Source organism: Necator americanus, chromosome I (genome assembly GCF_031761385.1).
Source record: "Necator americanus strain Aroian chromosome I, whole genome shotgun sequence".
Lineage (NCBI taxonomy): Eukaryota > Metazoa > Nematoda > Chromadorea > Rhabditida > Ancylostomatidae > Necator > Necator americanus.
Window position 1 is genome coordinate 8,357,199 of NC_087371.1, and position 24,476 is coordinate 8,381,674.

General features: G+C 39.9%; 1 protein-coding gene across 1 annotated transcript; it reads right to left on the bottom strand.

Annotated features, from left to right (window-relative positions):
* Positions 1–691: 691 nt before the first annotated feature.
* On the bottom strand, positions 692–12,880 carry RB195_004879 (uncharacterized protein; the record flags this gene model as incomplete). Its single annotated transcript, XM_013440380.2, has 10 exons — positions 692–806; positions 920–1,074; positions 3,479–3,619; positions 3,683–3,803; positions 3,868–4,073; positions 6,829–6,947; positions 7,303–7,395; positions 8,577–8,687; positions 11,810–11,927; positions 12,578–12,880. The coding sequence occupies 10 exons, from the start codon at positions 12,878–12,880 to the stop codon at positions 692–694; spliced, it is 1,482 nt and encodes a 493-aa protein (XP_013295834.2).
* Positions 12,881–24,476: the final 11,596 nt, after the last annotated feature.

The window sequence follows — 24,476 nt, forward strand, 5'->3', positions numbered from 1 at the left end:
TGTCACTACTATGAACTTCCATTGATCAGTGAAGGGGAGCAAAGCTGAAATCACAGAAAGTCTGAAGTCCGGCTTCAGCCGGATACTCAGACTGGTAAACAACAACGCGGAACTAGCTGCAGCTAATTTCTTTCCAATTAGGAGGAACGACTCATCAGGAGTGAAAAAAAATTAAGAAGTAAGAAGGAATGTATATTCTAAACTCATACCGACCTGTTTGACCTTTTAAGCAGTTTCTTCTCGTAAACTCATGCGATTATTGTGGAAAGAAGTTATTTTTCGGAAACATTAGAAACTGTTCGCAATTGTTAGGCAACTGTTGTCAGGCTTACTGAGGAGTTCATCTGTTTTTCTCAGGAAGAAATCTTTTTTGTGAGCTTCTTTTATTGGCATAAATCCATGAACAACGTCTTGCAAATAACTCCATAGTAAACAAGTTTGCTTGCGGAAGAGTTGGGAGACCTTAGAGCTTATAATTAGGTTGAGTCTAGTGACTGATTCTATAGCGCAGAAAGAGATAGAAAATCAACACTTATCTGACATGATAAACCCGAAGCAAGGGGAAATAAAGGATGTGTACATGGTTTAAAACAATCACCGTTCATACTGTATCTTAAACAGCCGGGAGAGTTCATTTTGCAGTGCAAAACTGAATTGCGAAAAGAGATCACATAACAATATTTAACACGGATCAATCTTGCTCCATATTTTCTTGACTTTCCGGTGTCTTTCGTTCTGTTTTCACTTTGGAAATATGGTTGGCGAGAAGAAATTCGAATTTCATGGTATCTAGTTCGGAGTGCGATCTTAAAAATTAAAAATTCGAATAGAAATCAAAAATAAGCTAATGTCTACGCAAATGTGCTGTAAGACAGAAGAGTGGTAAGGTTAGGCGAAGTAATTTCTAGTAAAGTAATACCTCATATGACTGCGAATCCCTCGAAGGCTGAATCCTCTATACCCACATAATCGACATACGTACGCTTGCACTTCGTTGTGTACAGTTCGTACATGTACCGATAATTGTGAGAGTGAACCGGGCTCGTAGTCACATTGGCTGCATCGAGTTTTGATCTGAAAGCAGTCAGGAAGTGATGAATGCTGCGCGACGCTAGTGTTGCGTAGACCCTTTCCAGTTTACTTTATTTAAATATTAATGCATATGTTGTTGTTACTTTTGGAATTTTATTGTCCATTATATTATATTTCTTGTTTATATCATAGTTATTTTTGGTAGGTCGTTTCCTGCCAAACATACACACTCTCCTTACACTGCCCTGTAGCAATTGAACGCTGTTGTTTGAGAAAGCACTGTCATTGGTGGACTGTGTGTGTAACTCTTCTGATGTTGGAGTGGTCGATTAGATAAATATTATTGGTGTATTTTTGACGTCGACGTGTGACTTGTTACTGAGAAGTGTTAGAAGATGAATCGTATGGAGATTTTGGTTTTGATAGACAATAGACAATATGAAATAGATAACCGCAGAAATAATTCCTATTGACTTTTAAAAATAGACATCAACAACAAAGAATTACTGATAGGTATTGAACCAATTTCTCTGCACGAACTTGGTGGATTTTTCAAGGAGTTTTACAATGTAGTCTCAAAATTTTTCTGTAGAAGACGCAATATCTAGAAGTTCTAGGCTTTGAAGAGCTGTGCAGACGAACCAAATCCTCACAAAAACATTGACACAACTAAGCAAAGAAGACGGTTCAATCGCGGGATTTCCCGCTAATGTCGTGAAAGTAGTCGAAGGATTCTATAACCTATTTTTCTCCTCAACAAGATCACCTGCAGCAATGCCATCTTATCAACTCGACTATGCGACACCAATCTTAGCAGATGAAGTCAGCCGTACCATAAAGAAAATGAAGCAAGCAAAAGCGTTAGGTGCAGATTCGACCTCTGCCGAATTGCTTATGACTGGATATTAAGTGGTCGAAGATTCCCTGACCAAACTTTTGAATGATTGTTTTGAGAGGGAGAAGTCTCTGGCTGCGCTTCCCGATTCTTCCATACTGTTGTTGTTTAAAAAAGGGAAACAAGTTGATATCGACAACTATCGTCCAACTGCAGTGTTGCCGGTCATTTGTAAGGCTTTTAGTTCCATAATTTTACAACTGAATGACGGCTTTCCTAGATATCAACAAACCAGTTGAACAAGTTTGCTTTCGATGAAACTTTTCCACCATATTACATTCACGTCATTAACCAATTGGTAGAAAAGAGCCTTGAGCATGATTTTCCACTGCACATAGCTTTCGTTTACTACTCGAAGTCGTTTGGTTTTGTCGATCATGACATGATCTGGTCATCACTACATCGACATCGACAAGGAGTTCATACAAAACTAATTCGTCTTTTGTCGAACATCTACATATCTGCTGCTGTAACATTCGAAATATGGCCACCAAGATCCTATCAACGCTAGACGGGGTGTTCGACAAGGAGACCCTATCTGTATAGGCCTCTTCACTCCGTTTTGGAAACCGTATTCAGTAGCATAGATTATAGAAACAGAGAAACCAACATAAATGAGCTCCGTTTAAATCATCTCAGGTACGCTGATGATGTAGTTCTCACGCGCACAAACCACAAGAACTCCGCCTAATGCTTCAAGAAATGAGCGACAAATGCCAAATTGTGGCACTGAGAATGAATATCCCTAAGATAGTTTTCATGACCGATTCCGAAGAAACACCGATCTTCATAGATGGATCTCTTATACTTTACTGCAGCAACTTCGTTCATCTTGGTCAATGCATATCTTTTGATAGTAATCTGATAACCGAGCTGAAGCATTCGTATCGGTTAGAAAAGACTAACCCAATTTCGTGCATATTTCATAAACAGAGGATTTCCAGTGGAGTTTAAACGTCGACTTTATTCGAAATGTGGAATCTTTTCTCCTTTACGGCTGTGAAACCAGGGCTATAAGAAGGATCTCAACGTGCTACAGATAGCTCAACGGCCAATAATGACAAGATTGCCCGATGTAACTATTCTCATGCATTGTGCGAATATGTGGCTGGAAAATGCTGCAAAACTACCAGATATCAAGGGTCGAGCGATTGAAAAAAATGGCCATGGACCAGAAAAATGTGTGCTCTAAAAGAGAACCGATGGACGAGGATGATTACTGGATCGCGACCATGGTTATGGAAGCGACAGCTTGACGTACCAAAAACAAGATGGAGAGACTAGTTCGTAGTGGAGTTTGGAGAAACATGGAACTGATGTGAGCAGATGGAGGGGAAGCATGCAACGACGTATTGTAACATTGTAATTGTGATATCGATAAATGTAATGATAAATAAATTTTCATGCTGGGAAAATGGAGAATTTGATAAGAGATATAATTTGATGTGTTTATATGGTACTATAGGCGCAATATAATCAAGATATTTCCCAACTTGAAAAAGAGATTATGTAATCTATGTCAAAGTGAACCTTGACTTGTTTTCTTTCTACCTTTTTGGGCGGGTCTTTGTTGTCGTCTCGTCGCTCCACCATCTTGCAGTAGTACTGCTTATGAGCTTTCAGAGTTTCGTCAGCCGAGAACGAAACACCACAAGGGCAAAGAAAAGGCTTTTCCACGTCAGAATAAGAAGTCTGTAATACAAGTTTCTAGGAAATAGATTCTAAAACAGGGAAAAAAAACCTTTTCGAACTCACTCTAACACTATTACTCGGAGTGGTCGCCCCTGAACTCCCAGAATTTTCCCGACGCCTTTTCGACAAGTCCAAAGGTGTCGAGATTGGGCGCTCAATAGTGCGTTTAAGTCCAGCCATGCCACTTAACAATACAGTATCGCTAGGAACACTGTATTAATAGATGTATGGTTTATAAAAATCCTTGCCTCATCTCTATTGGCAAAACTGGAATGGTGACAGCCAGATCACCAATTGCGAATTTCAATTGCGTTGGTGGTTGAACGGTGCCGCAAAGACCACTTTGTATGAGAAGAGGATCGGTAATTGGTATGGCCATCTGTGGTGTGCCGTTTGATGCTGCTGTAGGTCGTCCTATTGCTACGGGCACAATGGTTTGAGGTGGACCGAGGAGCTGGAAAGAAAAGAGTTACTATGAGTGAGAAAGAAAAACAAATATGAGAAAAATTGACCACTTAAGGGCAGTATGCCATCATACGACATTTTCAAGCAATTTCACAGAAGGGTTGCTATGAGTGTAGGTGCTATGAAAAAAAGTTGTGGATGTCGGGAATGTAAACAATGAAACAGTCTCAGAAACAATAAGGAAACTTTAAATGGTTAGCCCAAGTAGACCGAAAAATCATTACAAGGATTAGTTCACATCGCTACATTCGTGATGGCGCCCTTCATCAGCAGACCACTATACTGTTTGTGGCATCTTCACGTGACTTACTCCATTTAAAGGCAGCATACCCCGAATCTGACATGGTGCAGGAATCCGTTGGCAAAAGCTAGAGATGAGGTTGTGGATTGCGGGATCCGGGGTGCTTCCGCTCAATTCTTCCTAATGGCCGTAAAAAAAAATTGTCTGGGAACCCTTTTATTTCCTGGAAGGTACATTTGAAAGCGTCTCTATGTACATGTTGCCGTTCCCTCAGCAGCCCATTCATTAGTTTCACTTGATTAAGCTGGTGAGAAGACATCACTGATCTTCGCACGCTCGCAATTGGATGCAACGCGTGAACGTGGATGGCGTGTTGCAGCTGAAACCGTCGTGAAAAGTGGTGTCTCAACCCCATCTCTAGCTTTTCCCGTGGAATCCCCCACCAGGCTATATCCGTGTTATGCTACCGTGCTAATCGACGGATGAATGCTATGGACTAACCCACTTAGCCACATCTTCGTCTAAGTGTGTCGTCCATGGACACATCTGACCTCACTCTGTTCACCGAAATCCCAATAAGGTGGCCTTTTCCAGCTTAGAGCTGAGGGCACCCTCAAAACAACTTTGACAAAGCGATCAGATGGTCTCTTTATAGTGTGACGAAAGGAGCAAAGACATTTTCCTTGGCTAAATTGCCCAAAGCAAGATGTTGGTGCTTTTCACGTGTCGTCCGTCGATAAGGCACATCTGTTTCACCAAGAATTTCTTCGTCATTCCATATATTTGACTACAAGTAGCCGAGCAGTTGCCTAGGCAGCTTCCTGTCTTGGCCGAGCCTGTCTAGCTTTACCGTCGCCGATAATGGTGCTGTCAAAGTCTTTATAGTCTCTTACATCATAATTAAACGAATAGGGGATAGGCAGACTGGTAACTTGACTTCATTGACGACAGCGACCGGAGTCGACCACAGCGATTTCGTTAAAGGCATCACTCCAGGAATCTGAGGTGGTACGGATTTCAGGTGGAGTATTCGTGTACGGGATGGGAGACTATGGAGAGAGGGGTAATTCCGTCCATTTCTTCCTAATTGCCGTAAAAACGCTGGAGTACGGTTCAGGCGTTCTGGCGCACTATTTTTCAAGGGTCAGCCTTGTGCGGCGTCGCTCTTCCGGGCCGCTTTTTTAGGAATTAGAAAGAAATGGACGGAATCACATCTGTCACCTGAAATCGTCAGATTTGGGTGTGCCTTTAAGGATTTAATGCTGAGTTGGGCTTGACACATTTTCGCCGAATATATTTCCCGTTGCTCCTTTTTTTTTTATCGTTTTTTAAAATGCATTCTAGATAGGGGGCTCTTCCACAAGTAGAATCGTCCTTTGTCAGTCCTTTTTTCAACTATAGTTTATCAATATCAGATTCTTTCTTCTTCTTCTTCTTCTTCCCTTCTTCCTCATTCCCATTTCCTTCTTTTTCTTTGTTGTCTTCAGTGAGGCTGAACCATGGAAGTCCCATTTAAGCTGATTGTTCTACGAAAAGAGGGACTTTGTGCGTTACACGCTGCAATGATATTCTTCTTTACTTCATAGGTTCACGACAGCGCATTTCCACGAATAAAATATCCTTTCATCGACCAATATTGAACGGATGATCTTTTTCATCTCGCGAATCAACAGAGTGAGGACGTTTGAACATTTCTGCGCGATTCTCCCATCTCCCTCAAACTTTCTATTCTCTACTTTCTGAGAACTAGAACCTCTGAATTCGTCTGTGGTGCCTCGTAGAATGCGGTATGGGGTGTCGATCGTCGGACATGCAGAATTCAGAGGTAATGGAGCTTGTCGCCTCAGAAGGTTGTCAAAATTCTCCCTCCAGATTGGCAGTTATTCCTTTCAGTTCAGACGTCTGCTCGTTTTCGCCATCACGGTTCGAGGATGCGGCTTTCTTCTCACGCGTTCTCTCTTACTGAAATCATCAATATTGCGAGTGACACATATAGAATTGGACGTGCAGCAGCGAAGGTAGCTAACAATCGCTACCGTTACGGTTCTCAAAAAGATGGGAAGGCGTTTGCGCGTGGCGAAAAGCATAGGGAGACCCCCGCGTCATTTGGTCATTTGCCCAGAGGTCATCCATGCTTCGTCCCCGTTCCTCATCATACGGCTCAGCGAGATGCGGCGAAACTCCGAAAACGACTTATTTGTAAACTTTATTTTGTAAAGGACTGCATAAAACTAGGTTTTTATGTAACAAATGATCGAAAGAAAATTAGGAAAATAGTAGATGATTTCAAACTTTTTACACGGAATACACGTGGTGGCAGGCTTTTTTCGTACTCGAAGTTGAGTACGAAAAAAAATTCTCTACCCAAAGTTCGTTAAATTTTGGTGGAAGATGAACAGAATTTTGAAAAAAAAAATCAACTGAAACAAGTTAAACAATGAATTCTGATTTCTATACTCTGACTATAGTTTAAAACCTCACTGATGGCTTGATGTATACTTACCTGAACCATTTCGTGCTGATGTTCGTGATAAGCAATAGGGACGAGGATCACATTTTGTGGAAGAACGGCTCCCTGTTTAAGGATATTTGGTGCAAAATTTTGCGGTGGAGCTAGCTGCACTGAAAAAGCACAAAAATCAGTAAGAATGTAAGAATAAGAATTTCTGGAAGTTGGGTCCCTGCGTAGGTGGATTATTTATTCTTCTCGACCCTTCACATCATCAAAAAGTCCCCTCCAGAACAGCCCCCTGCAATCAGAGACGAAGAACAGACAGCAGTCTGGGAGATGGCAGATAAGCATGAGATGCAGCCGATAGATATGTGCCGAAGGCGCTAACGCTCCGTCAGACATGCTACCCCTCTTATTTAAAGTGAAAAGTTTAAAGCACATAAATATACTTTTTAAAGTGATGTTCTCGTTTCCAAAAAAAAAAGTGAGGAACGGAATGAATATCAATAGTAAGAAAAAACTGACCGCGCTGATTTCCTTTGCAGTAGAATTTCTGATGAGCGGTGAGATTGTCGATGTTGTTGAATTTGGCAATATGACATTTTGGACAGGGATATCCTGAAAATGATTTTGAATAGCCCCTGGGCACTAGATTTCAAAGACAAAGGGAAGGAAAAAGATTATACGAAGTATATGCTGGGTAGAATACGGCAGAATTTCACAGATGAGTGAAAAAATGGTAAAAATAAAGTTGAAAACGGGTTTGAGGGACGTTCTCAGCGACATTTTCAGGTCATCGAAAGCATTCGTTATTTCATGGATACACCGATATTGAAAAAGTCGAATCCGAGGATTATAACATAGAAAGTGTTTGAGAATTCTGTTCTTTTTTATTTTTATTCATCGTTATGTTTTTATTTTCTTTACTTCTCTGTTTTTTATAGGTCATTCATTCATTCATTCATTTATTCAGTGGACAAAATTGCAGATAACTATTTGTTGCGGTGCTCTATTCGAAACATCTGGGCAAACAGCCCACGTTTTCTCGAAGAATCGAAGATATCTGCCATGAAATTAGTGAAGCGGCGAAAGTTAGAAAGAAATGGTCACAGATTAGTTCCTTTTTTTTTCTTTTTCTTTCGTCGCCATCGTTTATTTTTGAGCTAAGCTCACAAAACCCACTAGTAATATCTAATGAGCGCTCCTGGCCATGAAAGGCCAATGAAAATGGCAAAATCAGATATTTGAGCCGCAGAAAAGCCGAAGAATGAAGAACTTTGAAGATTGTTTGAAAGGAAATGATGATTTGATTTGCTTTGATTGAAAACGGAGGTGGAACAATCAATGGCGATCAACAATTCAGATTAAGTAGATCAAAAATCTTCAGTCATTTTAAAATAGTATGAAAGGGATGCTCATTGGAAGAGCTGCCAATATTTGCCAATTTGGATCCCATCAAATATTTTTGGTTAGGTTGTGACCATTGAGATTTCGGGGAATGTAGATTTTATTTGTAGGCTTCCAACTATGCTTTGGAGCATTGTTTGTTGTAAACAAAACTACAGCCAGTCAATTAGCCACACACTTCAAAGTTCTTCCCGTATACATTTTCACTTTAAATCCACACGTATTAATTTGTAACTTGTTTGTTTTCAATTTTGTTTTTTTTTTCAAACAGTGTTTCATTCATTATCATTTTCGTTCCTCGGCTTTCTCGCTTAATTCTTCAGTAATTTTAAGATATTCAAAACTGAACATAACCTTTCATCAAAACGCCATAAAAAATGCAGTAAACTAACTCTTCTCAGCATCCTCAGATGCAGTGGATGGTTGTTGCTGTGGCAAAAAGATTGCCGCCAGGTCCTCATCTAATTTGACGTCGCGGGTTATGAGAACTTGAATCAGTGACTCTGAAAAATTATAATATTAGCTATTAATGGATATATGAGCACATATTACTATGTATTATGTATTTATATGTACTTATGCAAGTTCACGAGCACTATCACGTCGATAAATACAAAACTTACAGTCTTTTAAAGGCAGCATACAACGAATCTGGGGTGGTACGGATTGCAGGTAGGTAGTTCTTATACGATGTCGTAGATTGTGGGGAAGAGGATGATTCCGTTCATCTCTTTCTAATCGCCGTGAAAAAAACGGCCCGGAAGATGAGGCTTCGAGCGTTCCGGGGCGCTGCTGTCTACGAAGAGTTGTAGTGGAGCACGCCAGCCTTGTGCACGCGCCGCATCTTCCGGGCCGTTTTTTACGGCAATTAGGAAGAAATGGACGGAATCACCCCTCCCTTCATAATCTACGATCCCGTATAGAAACTCTCCACCTGAAATTCGTACCGTTCCAGATTCGTGGTATGCTGCCTTTACAGCCGGTAGGCTAACGGGAAAAAACTCTCGGATGGTTTAACTAAACACAAGAGACAGTACCCACACAGTGCTGGTCCGGACGAGCTTGACTTGTGCTCAGCACACAGTTCCCTGTGTGTAATACACGGGCTCCCTACTCCGTCATGTTGTACTCCAATCAAAAACGCATTATAGTCATCCGAAACATATAGTCGGGTCGAAACGACATGAAGCACGGACAATTGCATAAGCGCCTGCACCCAAAGCTTATGGAGACAGCGGTTGGAATCGAGGTGGGACCATGGCGAGCTGCAGAGATTGAGGGCGGTAGCGAGGATCCTTACACGATCCCAACCGCTATGCTCCACCAACGCAACTGTTCGTGCTTGATGTCTTTTTGACCCAACTATAAGTGCCGCAGGGCGGGTGTGGTGTAGCGGTTAGAGGTTCCGCTTCCTGCACGATCGATCGGATGTTCGAATCCGCCCTAGTGCTCGCCAAGCCTTTCATCCCTCCGGGGTCGATAAATTGGTACCAAACTTGTCTGGGAGGATAAAATCACTGACTTGACATATCGGTTAGCCACCGCAAGTCATTGTATAAGCCGGTTACACGTTCGTGAACCTCAAACGGTTCTGAATTGGAGTGAATTTGGGGGCGCATCCCAAGCGGATTGATTTACGCCAGGAACGTCATCCTTTATCCTGTGTAGGTTTTGATTTTCTTTGATGAGAAGAAAGGAAAATTCCAAATAACTTCAAGGCCTCGACTTTCTTTCCCTTCATAATAGAAGAATATTTCAAGTGGATTGATTAACTTCAGACATTTTATACTTCATAGTCCTTTATAAGTGTCGCTGAATAGGTTTGTAATCACTTTCTTGTTCTCAGCGGTAGTAAAAATCTAAATCGATCTTAGCTGTTGCTTGTTGCATGTTAGCTAGGCTCATAGGGTCATATGATAGTTCATACTTCTGCTCAAAATAGCATACCAAGCGTCTTTTAGATAATAAGCGATCATTTCCGGATCATTTAATTAGTAACAAAAGGGCAAACTAATTAAAAATCGCTTGAGGTTTATCCACGAGGACAAATGAAACCCGCGGAAAAAGGGACCAGAACGAAAAGAACAAATTTTTTGCCATTTAAGGCAGCGTATCACGAAACTGATGTAGTTGGGAAACATGTGGAAAAATATAGAGTTTGGGGTTTTCAAGCACGAGTACGAGCAGAATTCTCACTTAGCATGATCTCTCTCCCCCTACTCGTCCTGAAAAACCGCTCATGTGCAGCTGCGATTGTTCTAACGAAGTACCTGAAAACATCCCAACCTTGTTTGTGTACGAAACGCTTCCACGAGCAAGTGGTCGAAGACCAAACAGGTCTCCTCATCGAACTATTCAAGTGAAACCAATGAATAGACTGCTGAGGGGACCGAAACGCGTTCTATCGTTCCTCGTAGCGCCAAAAACGCCGTTCCTACACCGTTCTTTAGGACAATTGGGAGGGATTGAGCGGGCCATACTCGTAATTCACATCTCGAAAACTACATTTTCCCAGAGGTTCCCCAACTACATCAGTCCCATGATACACTAGCTTTAAAATGTCCATTGTGTGCATTTCTTGCCAGCAAAATCTGTTAAAAGCAGCAGACAGTTCTACTCCATCTTTGTGCCGCAAACGTTAAAAAAAAAAGTTTACAAAAAAGTAAGGAATAAAAATAGAACTAGTAATAGTAGAAAAATAGACGTAGGGAATGACATATAGCAGTATTTTTTGTATTCTTTATTTATAACCGTTGTGATGACAATTCCAAAAGAAAGAAGAAATTCCACAAAAAAATGAAAGTCTGTGCATTTTTACACATTTTTTTAAACTAACATTTTTTTTGCGCGTTTGATACATTTTGACGATCTCAGCAGCATTTCTTTTTTGAGAATGAAAACTGGAAATAAGTGAGGTAGGTGTCTGAAACGAGGATCTCTGGCACTAAAAGGCTTTAGTATGATTGATAGCTTACGTATGCATCGTTCTAAAAAATTTTTTTGCATGAATGAGAAGTTCAGAAAAGACAAGGAAGTTGAATATGTGGAAGAATTCAGATTTTGAAACCAAGGTTGGGAATTTTTGGAAAAAAAGCAGAACTTCTGGATAAATCCGCATCATCAAATGCATGGTTGTTTTGTTGTCTACGTCTAAACTATGTATGTGAACGGTTCCGAGCGCTTTGCAATCGTTTTCAAAACAACGTCGGACACAATTTCGATCATATGAGCTCGGCTGATGAGTAATCTCCAAGGAATCTGGAAAGTTGCAAGCTTGCGCAGAAACGCAACCGAGATAAGACCGCTGGCGAGTTGCCAACGCCGCTGCCCGTCGATCACGTGGTTTTCCTGATGTTTTTGGGCACAATTTTCCTCGTATTCCTTTTTCTTATGAAAACATTGCCGTCATATAAGAAATGGGAACAACGCTAACCGGACTTTTCAGCTATCAAATTGACAAAAGCACTTCAGATAGGAGCGTTATCATAGTATTATCGTTGTTATCAAACCTAACCGAGGTCAGGGTGTACGCTGATGTTATCCTATTGATTGGAATAGCTCCTGAGCGGTTGTGCAATCAAATAAAATCCAAAAGTGTGGACATGTGTGGATTTGAGTTACTTACCGACATGAAAAACGATGCAATTCGCTTCGAGAGCGTTCGGGCACGGCTTGATCCGCTTTATAATCGGATCAATTGAATCGACATCGAAAAAGTGTTGATTACCCATTTGATCTACCAACTGAAAACACATTTTCAGAAGTATCAATTGATCAATGCGAAATAATGGGATAAATGTTCAAAATCAAGCTAGAGGACTTAGCGAAAACACACTGAAATCAATCGATAAAAGCTTATTTGATGTGCCTAGGAGGATCTTTCTACCTTTTATTTAGGAAAATAGATGAAATGGCCAGAAAATTAAAGGTTGAAATCAAACTTTTTATTGAGATGGAACGAAAGATGCTATTATGTTCTAAACAACAGAACACCTTCATGTAGTGGTTTATTTTCTGTGCATTAATTTTTTTTGGCTTATACTTTCCAATTATTAATTACTGGCATCTCATCTCTTTTATTTAGAAAAATTTTTGTTTCAAAATCGAACACACGAACAAACTTGTCAGCGAAATTTCTGAAAGATCTTAGTTTCGACAGGAGATTCGTTTTTTTCTAAAATTAATATTCTAACTAAAGTACTGAGGGTTTTTTTTCCTAAAACTTTGGGAAAAAATTGGAGGGCGAGGGAAATAATGTGCACCAAAAATTTAAAAACCAAAAATCAAAAATTTAAAAAAGAAAAATCGGAGCATAGTATGTAATAAATGAGAAAGAATAAACAGAATAGAAATTGTTGACGAAAGCATGAATGGAAATAATTAGCAAACTTACAGTAATAGCGTTCTCGGCTTCGCTGCTGGACCCGCGCAATTCCTTAACCGGATAAGGACCACGAGTTTCGCCGGACAACATCTCAATCCCGGTCTCCTCGTCCACTTCCGATTTCACATTATTCTCGAATATCGGCTGCTTGACGTCATCGAGGATTGTTGGGGTCTTCGTTCCATTCGTGGAGTTCATATCTTTAGCGAATACGGTAGATTGGGTTGCGGTGCGTATGGTGACCGCCGCCTGTTCCTCCTCTTCCTCCACTCGCGCTGGACGCAGCTGTTTGCGGCGTGAACCACTCTCCATGTCATCAACACCTGAGCGAACTTATCTTATCAACTGGAACCGTCGATACAGTGTGCTGACCGAGGAGGACGAAGCACGAGGAAATGAAGATGAGAGAATGATAACGAATGGCTGAGAGACACAGTGCGCAGATAACGCACGGCGATGTTATTGCGGACTGATAAGCAAAAGAGAGCAGGACACGATCAGTTGTATACAAGTTATGTGGTAATGAGTACGGAAGGATGAGCGATAATCCATTAGAATGCGGATGGCTTCATTTACTTACGGAAATACGGTAGCGCAGGAGATAAACTTACTTTCGCATGGCACATACTTCCTATTTTTGAGAATCTCCTCGACTTTCTGTAATTTCGAGGAAGAAAACGATAAAATGAACACGTCTCTGCTCTTGGTCATTATTGGTTTTTTTTTTGGAGAGGGCAAGGGAAAGTTGTATTCTTTTTTGGTGAAAATCTCTAGCACCACTCTCTCGATGAGCTCCCTCGCATATTTTTTTTTAAATGCATCTGTTGACAAAGTTCACTGGGAAACTTGTAGCTTTTCTTTGCAGTGACGGAAAGTCGTTTCAATTTTTTTCTCTTTGCTTCTGTTTTTATCTCTGCGCTGTTGTGCATAACCATTGAGCCATGGACTCCACGATCCACAGGTGTAAAAAACCCACGAGTATAGACTGGTTTGGTTTCTGTATGACTACTTTGAAAAGAAAGAAAAAAAAAGAAAAAGAGTACGAGGGAGAGGACGTTTCGGGCATCTCATGGAGTCGCATTGAGTTGAAGAATACTTTAGAATAGCGTTTTCCTTTCAAACTTATAAAATCCATATAAAAATAGAGACTGTTGGCAAAATGCTATAGATCCTTTGAGAGAAAGTTTCTTACTGTATACGATAGTTGCTGTCTCAATTCCCCCTAATGGTTTTTAAAAACGGCTGGGGACCGTTTTGATTACGACGAGGTAAGCCAGAACGCGCACCTTTTTCTTTATAACCCTTGCTGTCCTCTCAGCATTCTATCCATTCTGGTTTTACCTGAAGAAGCTGATGAAACAGGGTGTTTTCCCGTATCTCGTAAGAACAAACTCAATGTCTCACTCCGTTTTTCAAGGCGATTAGAGGCAGATTGGGTGGTGCACCACTAATTTTCGTAACCTAACCCCGACCTCTATATTTTCCCACAAGTCTCCCAACTACGTCAGTTTCCTGATACACTGCCTTTGAGAGAATGATGGCAAAGGCAAAAAAAAAGAGAAAAACACGATAAGAAGTAACAGGAGTGAACTAATTTGCAGCAGTTTTTTTGTTTGGGAGAAACTTGGAAATATTTCAACTAGTTATCAACAAAAGATATTTTATATGTATATCGAGCATCCAGTACAATGACCGGTGAGTTTTTCTGCGACAGAAGACAAAAAAAACGAGAAAGCAATGAAAATGAAAAAGAAAACCTTTTTTCCACGACTCGCATCAATTTGATGCTTATCAGCAGATCTAGAGCATCACATGATTTACGAAGGTAAGATCCTTAGCTTGTGTTCAATTAAATCTTCTATGACTCAGAGCGAAAATGCATTTTGAGGAAAAAAATCCGCGCATGCATGCTAATAGACCTGACCCACAGAAAATTGCGCCTAAGCATACATAATGCATGAAGCTAATACAAAACAAAAAGAAACGTAAAATAATATTTCGATATTCATGAAGGATAGGGGAATCACGAACATTTTGCTCCATTCACAGACATAGATCCGAATCCTCGAAGATATTCAGAATTGGATTGAAGTACTATGTACGTTTGATCCCCACAAATGGTCAACAACAGTAATATTTACATCTCTAGCTTTGTTTTCGCATGTTTTCTGGGTCAATAAAAATTCTCACAGCTACGGTTGCAATTTCAGTTTTCCTTAATACGAATAATTCTCTGAAAGTTTTAAATAATTAGCGAATCAGGTGTTCTTTTGCTAGCACAACCTTCTGGAACACGGCGCGAAGAGTGTGTTGTTTTCGCGCCTCTGTACAGCCCTGAAAATATAGTCGTGTCAAAACAACATGAAGTTCGGTGCAGTTGCGTACACGACTGCATTCGAGGCGGTGCGGCGGAGGGCAGCGGTTAGATTTGAGGATCGACCCTTTCTTTCTACCTTCGAACGCATCCGCCGGCCAAAACGGCGTCGTATTCACTAGCCCTATGAACTGTCAAAAAATCACACTGAATGTAGAAAACAACAAAGTTGCAAGTTTAGATGTCGAATACAAAATATCTTTTTGGATCAGAAAAGTTAGGAGACAACGAGTCTCAAACGAGTTTTATTTAAAACCAAAACTTTTTCTTTTTTGCTACTCACATAGACCGTTTATGAAGTTGAAAAATGCTAAATATATTAAAATTTTGAGCATTTTCGAAGCATAAGAAATGCAACACCACCGGAATGCTTGTTTGAACAGATTTTTTTTACAAGTATTCAACCATCACTTCACTTCTCGAACGATCTATCCGCAGTAAGAATCTCTTATTTCAAATAGTACGTAGATGCATTCAATTTTTTAAACTTTTTTGAAGTAACCTCTCCGTGCTAGCTTCTACAAACTGGGGACAGGTCTCTCTTTGGCAAATCAGTTGGTGCGAGAGAATGAGTTCTACTTGTTATCGTTATCCTGCTGGTACGATACAAATGAATGCAAGTTACCCCTCCCGCTCCTTCCCTCCTCCCATCCCCACAAAAAATGCTACAAAAATATCGTAAGAATGGAAATATCATGAAACTGACGTATTTAGGATACCTGTGGGAAAGATAGAATTCGGTTTTAAGATCACGAGTGTGGACATGGATCCACTCAATCCTGAAATAGACGTGAGAAACGGTTTGGAAACGGCGTTTGTTCCTACGAGGTACGTTAGAACGCGCCAACTTGTACACACTCCGATCCCCTCTGCATCCTATTCATTGCTTTAAATTGGATCGCTTGCGGAGGTGACCTCATTGACTGCTTCGACTGCTTGTACGTGGATGCAGCGCCTGCAGACAGGGGTGGAACGTTTCCTAAGTACCTCGTAGGAACAAATGTCGTATCCCATGCCGTTTGTAGAACGATTGGGGGGAAGGGGAAAAAATTCATCCACAGATTTCCCTACTTCGCGATACGCTGCCTATAAACAAATACAGGAACTGGTTATTGAAAACACAAAAAGAGCCTAGATCAACATATTTACATATTATAAAGTGTTGCATATTGAGGATAGAAATTTGCCGCAAGAATCCTACAATTTTGCCTGGTTACACTACACTACACAAAAACATACATTTCTCATTCGTCAAACATTTTCGGAGTTTCAGACTTTGGCAGAAGAAAGTTCTGCCTATCTACGATGCTAGAGATTCGCCGCGAGTAAAGCTTCCTAATGTTTTGGAAGGTGGATTAATCTATAACGGAAAACTCTTTGGGAACCACATTAATTATTTCTTTAGATTCAATTAAATTCGAATTGACGGCAATGAGACACAGCGGTTAAACGGCGCTTTTTCGTCACGGTGAAGTGCTTTACGGCATTCTTCTGATCCGAAAAATGGTCGCGTGATCTTCGTATATGTTAGTAAAGCTCACTTCCTCTTCAAGATCCAACAGGATTTACGCTCACCAAGCCGTGGATGGTGGTCACTTAGACGGGGAGAAACAATTCGTCAATTTCTGCCAGTTGCACTGCTGTCAGCGAGTACTGAAACGAGGCAGGTTACGTGCCATACCATACAATACAATACAAGTGCTCACATCTGTGAACAAGTATAAGAACATGAACCAGGGACGGAGTTCTGCTGGTTCAAGGGATTTGAGCACAACTTTGGATCAATCCTGCATATCGTGGGTCGTGCTCACCAAGCCTTTCATCCCTCCGGGGTCGATAAATCGGTACCAAACATGTCTGGGAGGGTAAAAACACTGGTTTGACACATCGGCTAGCCACCGCAAGTCATTGTGTAGGCCAGTTACACGTTCGTGAACCTCAAACGATTCTGAATTGAAGTGAACGTGGGGGCGCATCCCAAGCGGATCGATTAACGTCAGAAACTTTAACTTTATCCTTTATCGTGGGTTGGGTCAAAACGACCTGAAGTTCTGTGTAATTGTGTAAGCGGCTGCACTCGAAGCGGGGCGGCTGAGCTAGCCGCTGTGATCGGAACCATCGTGATCGCTCCAGCAGTAAGTGTCCCTAACAAGGGTTCCGCCTTGATCTCGTCCGACAGCTCCACAGCGCTGCTTATGCAACTGCGCCGAGCTTGATGCCGTTTTGGGCTGACTATAGTTACTCTCAAGATAGAGTCGCTTTTTGGTGAGATTCAGGCTTCGTGAGCAATTCTACAATTTACTTTTCAGAGTGAGACGCATAAAACTGAAACTACCAGCAAAGAGTTCTCGAGCATAAAGAATTGGATTAACTGTGTTTCTGTCCGGAGATATGACTTAAATACTCATCGGTTGTAATTTATGAATTGAATTTTCTCCTATAATCATGATCACCTACTAGAAAATTGGACCCATAAAAAGTGCGGGTAGCTTGTAGATTCGTGAAACAGCTACGTTTTCTGGACGTAACTCACCTGTGAGTCATTCATGAGGTCCCTAATGACCAGAATAATGCGGCTCATGCTAGGTAACGCCAAATGGGAAGCGTTCCCTGTGATCAAAACTCAAAACTTCATGGAAACGTTAGAGAGCAGTTGTCCATAGTATAGTGTTAACAACGACGTGGAAAAAAGATGATTTGATGCTGTGGATACGAGACGAAAGGAACATTGTTAGTTGATAAGATCAGCACAGCCATCTCTTCTCGCTGTTACGATGTCTGCTGCCTCCGTAACAAACGATGGATAAACGATTGATTCATTCGGTTCGTTACATGTCGATTAGCGCTGTTCGCGTTACCTTTTATGACCTCTTTCTGCGAATTTTTCTTGGGAAAAATGAGCTTTTTCCCAAGAACACAGCGTTAATAGACCAAAGAAGCAGATGTGCCAAACTTAATTTTTACATTTTTTTTTTAGATTTGTTAATATCCAAAGAAAGCATCGCTTGTTTACGGTTGTTTTAAAAGAAACAGAGAGATGTTGTGGTAAATAAAAATCTCGGAAGTTCTGATCACGTACCAGAAAAGCTATCTTGTGGATATGGGAAGATGTCAGGTGGATGCAAGTAGCACATTTGCTTAATTTTTTTTCAAAAGTCATTCTTTTAATTTAAAGCTGTAAATTAATTTACATGAAATCCAAGTTTTAATTTTGTTTAAAACTCTTTCCTGGATCATGACCGACCGTTCTTCTATCGTAGAGGTCCTTAGGCAACAAAAAGTAACAGGTGTGTTCTTCAAAGTGCTTGCTCACTGACGAATTCAGGATTTTCGCTCAGTCAGAAAAAAAATAGAAACAGGATTATGGGAGAACTCTTCTCAATCTCTTTTTTGATGGGAAGTAAGTATTTTTATTTTTGGTGGGACCGAAAAAACGTTGAAAAGACATTTTTGTTGATGCAATCAAAAAAAGTAGCAAAACTAATAACTCAGTGATGAATATCGAAAGGTATTGATAAAAATTAAAACTCGGATAATCACCCCAATTCACGTGGAATGTGTCATCTGTTATATCTGCTATCTGGTTTCACGTCGACAAAGTGACTGTTTCCGGGATCTTTTCGGATTTTGTAGAGTAAATATCACTGATGTACGATATACCACATCGAATTGTTGAAGCACACCGAAGTTTTATGAATAATCAATAACTGAATACAGTATAGTCGAGTAAAATCCACGTGAGGAGCTCAATTCGGTTACGTAAGCGGCTGCGCTCGAGGCGGCGCGGTTGAACTAGCGGTTCGAGGATCGCGATGGGACCAGCGATGACTGGTTCTAGCTTAGTGTCCCCTGTCGTACCGCTACGTTCCACCGAAGCTGCTTTCGCTACTGCCTTGAGCTTCTGCTCTCGTTTTGACCCGACTAAAAATTGGTGCTTTTTAGGAATTTTTGAACAGTAGCGGCGATGAGCACTGTTGCCCCCGTTGCCTGCGCTGTGACATTCGTCCGCTTTTTGCTACAGGAGATTATAAATTAAGGATAACAAAGATGTAAGAAGAGGCATATCCTTTTCTGCTCGTCTCTGTTATCAAATCATAGCGATAAGTGATATGAGATACATGAAAACATGTATAATGACGAGAAAAATAAAGTTAGTAAACCTCTAAGGAGGAAACAATGCCTCAGGGAGTTCATGCGCGATTTATCGAATCGCCACACTGCTATCTCTGAGTTCTTCATCGCGACTGTTGGCTGAACTGAGGGCTGTTCCTAACTCAAATCGTACTGGATTACGTGAGATCTTGATGGAAATAATGAAATGAAACGAACATATACCATTTGATGTTATGTGGAAGCTTCCAGATTTGTTTTTAACTATCGCTAGTGTTTTCCTAGTTATCTAGGAAGGAATTTGTCAGAAATGGTCAGCAGTATTCTAGCAATATTTTCATGGAACAGCTCGGTTTTCGCCATTTTCTCAACTAATTTGATATTCATTAGCCTATTTCTCTATTATTTTTACGTTATAAAATATTCCTTTTAAAAATTTTCTGCAGAATTCTCTTCGAGACATGCATAGGAAATATTCACGTTGTCGTCACATATCTCTGCTTTCTCTGAAGGCGTCAAAAAAAAATCGCAACGATATTTCTAAGGAATTTACAGCTACAATTTCCTTGACCAGCTGTGTAGCTGCGCGCTGGATGCCTCGGAGCCAAAAGTGTTCGTTTACCGTAGAAAATTCAACAGAACGAGCGCAGATATAAATCATGTGGTGCTAGTGCTGTCCGGAACAGTCGTTTCGTTTATTTTAAGCACACCACTTTTTGTTTAAACCATAAATTTTTCTCCAAAACTTTGGATTGCCTTCACTTTTTGGTTGAACGCAAAATTTAGGAATTATGTAGTTGACGGGGCCATTTTTTGAATTATGTTTGGAAAAATTCTTTGAGCACAATAAATTGGATAGGTAGTTTTGGAGAAACTCCATGTACTTAGCGGCACAGTTACTCCCATTCATAAACTTTAGTGAGAACTGTAAAAGTAGAATAAAATAAAATATAAAAATACAAAGAAATAGAAGGAAGATGACGCAGTTACTCATTCTACACCTCGTTGTCAGGCTCAGATTCAAACCAAAAAAGGATTTCTAGGGGGAAAAATCGGTACGTAATTGTCAAAGTGCATTTATTTATTTTCATAATTGTTTTATTACGTTTTTTTGAATTTTTTATTATTTCTCTTATTAGACTCTGTCAGAACAACGAACGATGAATACACCACATACTAGCACATCTTATTCACCACCACGCTGTACTACTATATGCTCGCGAGATCGATACGTATCTTTTTTACTGTGGGTCGCAGTAACAGCTCAGAAAGTTCCAGTTGATACGTATCGCCATATTTTTAGATTCACAATAATACCCGAATAACTTCACAATTTCAAAATGCGAAAGGTATGTAGTCCTGGTTACGGTTTTTCGAACATCAGACAATTTTTTTTTCTTTTCTCTGGAAAGGAGTTAATATTTCCTCCTACCAATTCCTTATCAGAATAATGTTGGTTTGGCTAAATAAATGAGTTTGGGTTTTTGCAATTTTGCATGGAATCAGCCAAGCCAGTGAATATTTAAGAGGTATAGCCCTACAAGAAATTTTGTTCATCGTTATTTGTTATTATTATTCATAAAATTTTGTTGTTATTATTCGTAAAAATATAGATATTATAAAAATCATAAATGGTGTTTTTCTTAAAATCAAATTATACATGTTGCGTTGTCAAGAAACGGAAATTTCTCCGTAGAACGAAAAAAAAAATTCTTTAAAGAATGCATCCAGAATGAGATGTCTCGCCACGACCGTGGTGGATGTTAAATTGAGGTGAAGAGATACGGACCAAATCGGAGGTGCCCACACTAATAGCGGCGACGAAAAACGGCGCCTTTGTCACAGCCGTTGTGTGCAGCGAATGTGAGTGAGAGTGTGGGTGAGGGATGAGTGGCGCCGAGTGCAGCATAAATTCCGCCGCTTCTGCTCGCGGTTATCTGCCGATACGATCTTGCCAGGAAATGAGCGATGCTATCGCCTCATATTGCGGTTTCGAGAAAACCTTCGACAACGACGACGGGCCGGATAAGAAAAGCTGCTGCTGCTGCTGCTTCACATTGCCGGCTAAAAGCTAAAAATCAGGGGGAGCCGGCGAAAACACATCGATTTTATCGGTATTGATTCACTTTTCACTTGACTTTTGACATGAAAGCTTCTTACTAAGAACTACTATTAATATTATTGTCATTGTTATTAGTGTTTTTATTATTATTGTTATCATTGTTATCCGTGAATAAACTCCTTTTATTCTGTGCGCGAGTTCAAATTTAAAAAAAAGCACGCAGCTGTTTTTTCTTCTACATAATATTAATCTAAAGTTCAATAAACGTCAGATCAGTGTGAAACAAACTTAAAAGATATGTGGAGAAACAAATCTCTTTCAAATAACATGCTACATAAAGCTAAACTCTTTTTTTTTTCATGCACGAGTTTGAATTGAAAAAGAAAAAAGCCTTTACTTATGCTTGAACCTAAAATTATTATTATTATTGTTCCATCATCATTATTATTGTTATTATTATTACTACACTTATCATTATTAATATTATTAGTAGTATTATTATTGATATCATATAGAAATTAAAGCTCCTCACTAAGAATCCCTAAGTGTTGAGTTTCAGTTGAATGAACATATAATTTCAAAGAACTTTTCCGATTGTTTTGTTCAAAAAAATTTCTTACCGTTTTTTTTTTCTCCTGGATTTTTTTTAATGAAAGAAGATGAACTAAACGTAAAATGATAGAAGCAAAAAAGTCTGGCAGCCTTTTTTTGGTGTGATCTTGGGTGAACTCAGCTCGGTTCTCATTGCTTTTGAACTCCAATTACATATTCATTATTCGATCTATTATTTTCTGCTATAAAATATTGCTCATAATATGCTGCTACACGGTTCGATTGTGTAGTGTAATGGGAACTTGACCTTTTTGATCAATTCATAGTTTTTTGGTCCTTATATTTCTGCATGCTTTCTTATTTGCAGTGCCATTTTTGGGATTGTTCACTTTTCAGAGTTTTCCCCTTTTTCCTTCTGCAGTGTTTTGAAACTTTGAAAAAAAAACTTTTTTTTCCTGAAAAAATTGACTAGAAGAACATAATAAAAAACGAAAGTGTTATCTTATAAGACAATGTTACTATTACAAGTCCTATAATATTAAAGGAACCCTGCTTATGTAAAATTTTCAGAGATGAATTATTAAAAATATCACATTAATCTTGTTATTTTTCCTCTGTCATTACTCAGAATTTCGGAAAAAAAGTGTTTTCTAGCAGTTCGACCACCCCTTCATTAACTCATACCTCAACTCCATCCTTTCAAATTTTATTTATGAAGGATTTGACATGGTAATTAATCACTGCATTATTTACTATTTTGTATTCAATTTATTATTTTGTCCGGTCTTATTCGCTTTTTTTTCTCATTTTTTCTATTAATTTTATTGAGCGGAGCAAAAGCGAGGTATTATAATCCAAATAAGGAAAGTAGAGATAAAGAACGAATTTTGTACGCTTGAAATGAGCCAGTGCGTTCGACTTAAAGGTCAAAAGTTTTGAGGTCTGCGAGTACGCGTGTACAACCTATACGACGTCTTGCCAACCGATCTATCAATCAGGGTTTTTGTCCTCCCGAAGAAGTCTGGTACCAATTCATCGACTCTGGAGAGCTAAAAAATTTGGTTGCCTAAGGCGATTTTGAACCATCGGGGTCGAGCAGTCACAGTCAAGCCTCTTACCAATTGCGATGCATTCGCCATTACTCAAATATCAAGGATTTTCCTGAAAAAAACACTTTTTTTCTGGGAAGATTTCAATTCCGTCGCCAAAACTTCCTTTTCATTATCATGCTTCAGTTTCATGAGCTATGCCACCTATTCCTATTAACATAGTTATTTGATCGTCTTGTTCAAGTTTCTTCCTAAGGATATTCCCAGGCTCAAGCCGGAGAAGCCCCTCCTCTTCGTGAACGAAAGTTCCGGACGGAGGTGATAAAAGGAGATCTAAGGACAGTTCTCGTTGAAAGGCAGTTCAGTCGAGACGTAAAGTTCCGCAGATTATGGAATAGCGATGAATGGATTGATTCTTTGCGAGTTCTAGCCGAAGATTGATTAAGACGAGCTCGGACATGCTTGAGGATGACACACTCCGAGGAAAATATAAATATAATAAGAAAGTAGGAAAATAAATAGAAAATAAGGAAAATGGACGGCTGCATCAGGCCGTAACACCGCCCGCTGATTAAGTCAAGTAAGTCATTAATAGATAGTACTTTGATGAATCTTAAAGGCATCACCCACGATTCTGGGGTGGTGCGGATTTCAGGTGGAGAGTTCCTATACGGGATCGTAGATTATGGAGAAGAGGGTGACTCCGTCCATTTCTTCCTATTTGCCGTAAAAAACGGTCCGGAATATGCGGCGCATGCACAAGGCTGGCTCGCTCCAATCGAATTCGTTGTAGAAAATAGCGCGCCGGAAAGCTCGAAGTCGTATCTTTTTTTAACCGTTTTTTTTACCGTTTTTTTAAACCGTTTTTTTTACGGCAATTAGGAAGAAATAAACGGAATCACCCCTCTCTCCATAATGTACGACTCTGTGTAGGCATAACCCACCTGAAACCCGCACCAGCCCAGCTTCGTGGGGTGATGCCTTCAAAATATACAATAGATGCTCAGAATATCTCTAAAAATAATAAATAATAATAAAGGATAAAGGATAAAGTTTCTGGCGTTAATCAATCCGCTTGGGATGCGCCCCCACGTTCACTTCAATTCAGAATCGTTTGAGGTTTACGAACGTGTATCTGGCCCATACAATGACTTGCGGTGGCTGGCCGATGTGTCAAGTCAGTGCTTTTATCCTCCCAGACAAGTCTGGTACCAATTTATCGACCCCGGAGGGATGAAAGGCTTGGTGAGCCCTAGGGCGGATTCGAACCTCCGATCGATCGTGCAGGGAGCGGAACCTATAACCGCTACACTACACCCGCCTCTGAATAAATAATAATAATAATAATAATAAATAATAATAATAAAATAAAAGATATCTGTCATCATTTTTGTAAAATGAAAAAGAAACATTTGAAAAGGACGGAGAAGACGTCTTAAAAGCACTTTCACACAATTTTCTATTACTTACATACAATTTTTCACTTTGGCAACTTTGGGACACTCTGGCTGATTGCCAGCTTAGGCCGTAAAAGCCCCCTTCCTTTAGAAGAAGTAAGTAACTCGATATCCTTAACGGGAAAACCGTAAGTTGAGGATAGATTGAAGCAAAATAGCGAACAAAGTTGAAAACATGCGCTGTAGATGTTATCTGTGAACCGTTATACGTGAGTACATCCGCCCACCTATACTGAAATGGTTTTCTTTAAACAGTAAAAACTAGTACTAATTTTGTGTGTGGGTTGCTTTTAGTTCTTTTTAT